This window comes from Artemia sp. Qi Xiang Cuo, chromosome 5 (assembly GCF_049724085.1).
Source record: "Artemia sp. Qi Xiang Cuo chromosome 5, ASM4972408v1, whole genome shotgun sequence".
Lineage (NCBI taxonomy): Eukaryota > Metazoa > Arthropoda > Branchiopoda > Anostraca > Artemiidae > Artemia > Artemia sp. Qi Xiang Cuo.
This window is the reverse complement of record NC_142798.1, coordinates 34,920,823-34,924,894: the sequence shown is the minus strand read 5'-3', so window position 1 is coordinate 34,924,894 and position 4,072 is coordinate 34,920,823. Positions and strand designations below refer to the sequence as shown.

General features: G+C 33.9%; 1 protein-coding gene across 1 annotated transcript; it reads left to right on the top strand.

Annotated features, from left to right (window-relative positions):
* Window positions 1-265: 265 nt before the first annotated feature.
* Window positions 266-2,017, top strand: LOC148952076 (uncharacterized). Its single transcript, XM_089088829.1, has 2 exons — window positions 266-339; window positions 1,624-2,017. The coding sequence occupies exons 1-2, from the start codon at window positions 322-324 to the stop codon at window positions 1,945-1,947; spliced, it is 342 nt and encodes a 113-aa protein (XP_088944955.1). The 5' UTR covers window positions 266-321; the 3' UTR covers window positions 1,948-2,017.
* Window positions 2,018-4,072: the final 2,055 nt, after the last annotated feature.

The following is a 4,072-nucleotide window of genomic DNA, read 5'->3' as shown; positions in this document are numbered from 1 at the left end:
ACTGAGCCCCCCCCCAAAAAAAAACAAACAAAAAAATACAATTACGGTTAACATGTATTTTGTGCACTGATTGACCCAAAATATCTTGCTTTTGATAGGGCTCTCCCCTAAAAGAAACTGTACCACTTCTTTTTTTTTTAATAATCTCGGTTCTTAACCGCTGCGACATCCAACGTCAATTGGAAAAGTCCCCGGCATCTTTTCACCTCAAACTAGTTTGATTTAGGAATATATAACCTGTGTATTTAAATGTATATAAGCACTTTTTTAGTTTACATTACCAGTTGCATCTTTTAGTTGAAGTTGATAGCTCTCCAAAAAATGCTCATAATGAAATATGTAAGTAACCAACTCGAGTCATTTTCAATTGTAGATTAGTTTTTGAGATTAGTTTTACAGCTAACTCGAAACTCTTGAAATGTATTTTTGAAACATTTGAGATATCAATTATAAAATTAACATAGTTTAGTACCACAGAGAAACCAAATCAATTAATAAAAACGTAACAAATGACTTTATGAAGATGAAATTGTCATGAATATTTAAGCAACATTTATAATTAAACTTATCTTGATGCAAAATAGATCTTGTTGAGAAAATGTCTTTATTTATTCAAAGCAAGTGTAGTTTTATCGCGTTAACTGCGGGTTAACTTCGTTAACTTCGCGTTAAGCGCCGCTTATTGATAATATACTCTTATCCGAGATTTTTAAAACTTTACTTTTTAATTTCTGATCGTTTCACTAGGCTATTTGTAATGTTTGAATTTTTGGAATTTATCAAATTGAAATACTATACTGATGTATGCTTAGTATGGATGAATTTAACAGCACCAAATTTATTTTATCAGTATTTTTCTTTTTATGCTTCTTTTATTTTAATCTGGAAGCATGAAATCGATAAAGGTGTCAAAGATAATCATTGGAACGATCTTTCATTTTATCTTCTTCCATAGTGATATTTAGTACACTATTCACACATTTTACTATAAAAATACACTTTTTGATTGGAGTTCTAGTTCCTTAAATAGCTGTTCTATGAACCGTTCCTTAATTCTATTTTTGTCGATAAATTCCCAAGTCAAATCTTGAGACTCAATTTCATAAACTAGCATTTGTTACCATTTTTTTGTGTAGACTCTAGATACGATAAGATGGGCGGTAAAACTTAGTCAGAATGAGCTTTAATACATTTTTAAAATGTATATTTGATAGTCTCATTGAACTCACCATTTAAATTTACAATTGGTTACATAACATTCATATTGAACTTAGCTCTTGATTTTGCTTGTTGTTCTTGGTGTCTTTGCTGTATTAGTAGTATATAGATCTCCAAAGGATAGATACGCATTTTTAACACAGGGCCGTATCCAGGGGGGGTTACTTGGTTTGAACCCCCCCCCCCTGAAGTGTTCTTCTGACTCGTAAAAACGCAACAAAAATATAAACAAATATAAAAGATATAAACAAATTTTGTACGCGTTTTTGTAGTTTTTTTTTTGTAAGCCCCCCTCCCCCCTCCCCCGATTTTTTTGGGTAATATCCCCCCGAAAACAAAATCCTGGGTACGGCCTTGTTTGAATGTACCTGTCTATATCAATATACATATTTTAATCTTTTCTAGATTCTGCTTGTGGTGCTTTATGTCACCGCCACATTAGCCAAACCAAATAACCCACTGGAACCAGCTATTGATTTTCAAGATATGAAAAGAGGGTTAACAGCTAACAGAGGTGGTCTTTCCTTTGACGATCATAGTAACAGGCTGAGAAGAGAAGCATCTGAATCGGAAGCTCCTATCGAAGAAGATCTGAAAGGAGCAGAAACTCATCACTATAGTTATTATCCTTATCATTATTATGGTCATTATTACCCAACATATGGTTATGCATATCCATCATATGGTTACGCACCGTATGGCTACGGTTACAGACGATATTGGGGCTAGAGAAAGGTTTTATTTAAGTCACAAAAGTTTTGTACCTAATTTATTCTTAAATTAAATGTTTTTTAACCTGCTTAGTTTTATTTTGCCTGTTTATTCTAATCTTGATTATTTGCATTAGAGCTGTGTTTCTTTTTGCAAGTTAAATTAAAAAAAAAACTAGTGTTTTCAAATTAGCGTAGAAAGGAAAAGCGATTCCGAAAGAACAGAAATTATTATATATATCTAGATATACCAACGCCGTAAGAAAAATAAAAAAAACATCTTCTGCCCATTGTCACCCTCCCTGGCAAGTCCCTTAAGGATATTCTAGGTAGATATGTCTACCTAGCTTTGGATAAAGAAGCGACTAAATTCATCTTTAGATTCACATGCATTTGGTTCCACAACAAGCCATAAAAAATACAAAATGCAAATCCAAGGCTTTCAGAGGCAATGTTCTAGCGTTGCCTAAGTAAAGTGTCCTTTCCCTTCAGTATACTAGTTAAACATATTCTCCTAAAAAGAGGACTTCTAATTTATAATTTATTAAACCACATTGGCCTGCCATAATATAAGAAAAGGAAACAATCAAAAACGGGGTTTTTAAGGCCAAACGATTTAACTGAATAAACAAACACAGCGAATATTTCGAGAGGACAGCCACCTCTCCTTCTCCAGCGCGAAACGAAATAATGTATTCAAGAAAAGTGCCGAAAAAAAAACAAAAATAAACGCGGATAGTCAATGTGAAAAGAAACAGCGAACATCGTTAGCTAGTATTCGTCGATGGCAGTTCATAATTGTTTGGATTTTGTGCAAATCGCGGATATTGGCGAATGACTTGCTTTTATGGTTGTTAGGTATTTGGTTTTAATTCTTGTAATTTTTGGCTTTTATTGAATTTTATTCATCTTTTAATTTTTTGTTTTTTTCATTGATTTTTTGGTTTCTTTTCACATTGACTTTCCGCGTTTGTTTTTTTCTTCGGCACTTTTCTTGAATACATTATTTCCTTTCGCGCTGAAGAAGAGAGGCGGTTGTCCTCTCTAAATATTCGCTTTGTTTGTTTATTAAGTTTTCTCGTTTGGCCTTAAAACCCCCATTTTTGATCATTTCCTTTTCTTATATTTGGACTTCTAATAGAAACTAAGAGCAGTTGTAAAGCCTATTACTAGCGGAAATAAAGTCATATTTAAGTATAACTTAAAACAAACAAAAATAATTATTTAAGATTTAGCTAAACAAAGAACAAACAAAAATTAAAATGAATAATCACAAAGCATAAATACAACGGAAATTGTAACGGGTAAGTAGAACAGTTATATCCCAAATTAAATTAAAATGGATAATGTGTTCAAGCTTAAAATAAATAAAAAATAGCATGAATAAGAGGAGGACAGCCATCCCTTATAACCTTCTAAAGGCGAGACTCTGATTTATTGAATACGAATTGCTATACTTAAAAAAAGAAGAAGTATGCACTTCTTCACTGTGTTTGTTGAACATGGGTGTTGTTTGTTGGATGTTGGTTATGTTTGTTGGTTTTGGATATGGTTTTGCAAATGTTTTTTGGTTATTTTTTGATGGTTATGTTTGTTGGTTATGTCTTTTGATTATGTTAGATAGTTATGTGGTTATGAGTGCTGGTTATTTTTTTTCTTGTTTGTTGCCAATAAGTAACAAAAAACAACAAACAAGCAAATAAAAAATATGGTTATTGGCAACAAACAAAAAAAAACATAACCAGCACTTATAACCACATAACCATCTAACTTGGGGGCAAGCGCTTGAAATCCTACGGAAAAAGGGAGAGCATGCGTTTGAAATCCAATGCTCGTTTCCCTATGGCTTCTGTGACGTCAGAGGACTCCGGTAGAAATACTATGAACCTATTTAAAGTGCGAGGGCGTGTCGATGTAAGTGGTTTGACGTAACAGGGCTGCACTCGGAATCTTGGGAGGGATGTCATGGCGTCAGAGGGCATGCCGTAGAAATCCGATGCTATTTACCTATGGCTGCCATGACGTCAGAGGGCTGCGGTAGAAATCCGATACTATTTCCCAATGGCTGCCGTGACGTCAGAGAGCTGCGGTAGACATCCTATGCTATTTTCCCTATGGCTTCCGTGACATCAGAGGGCATGCCG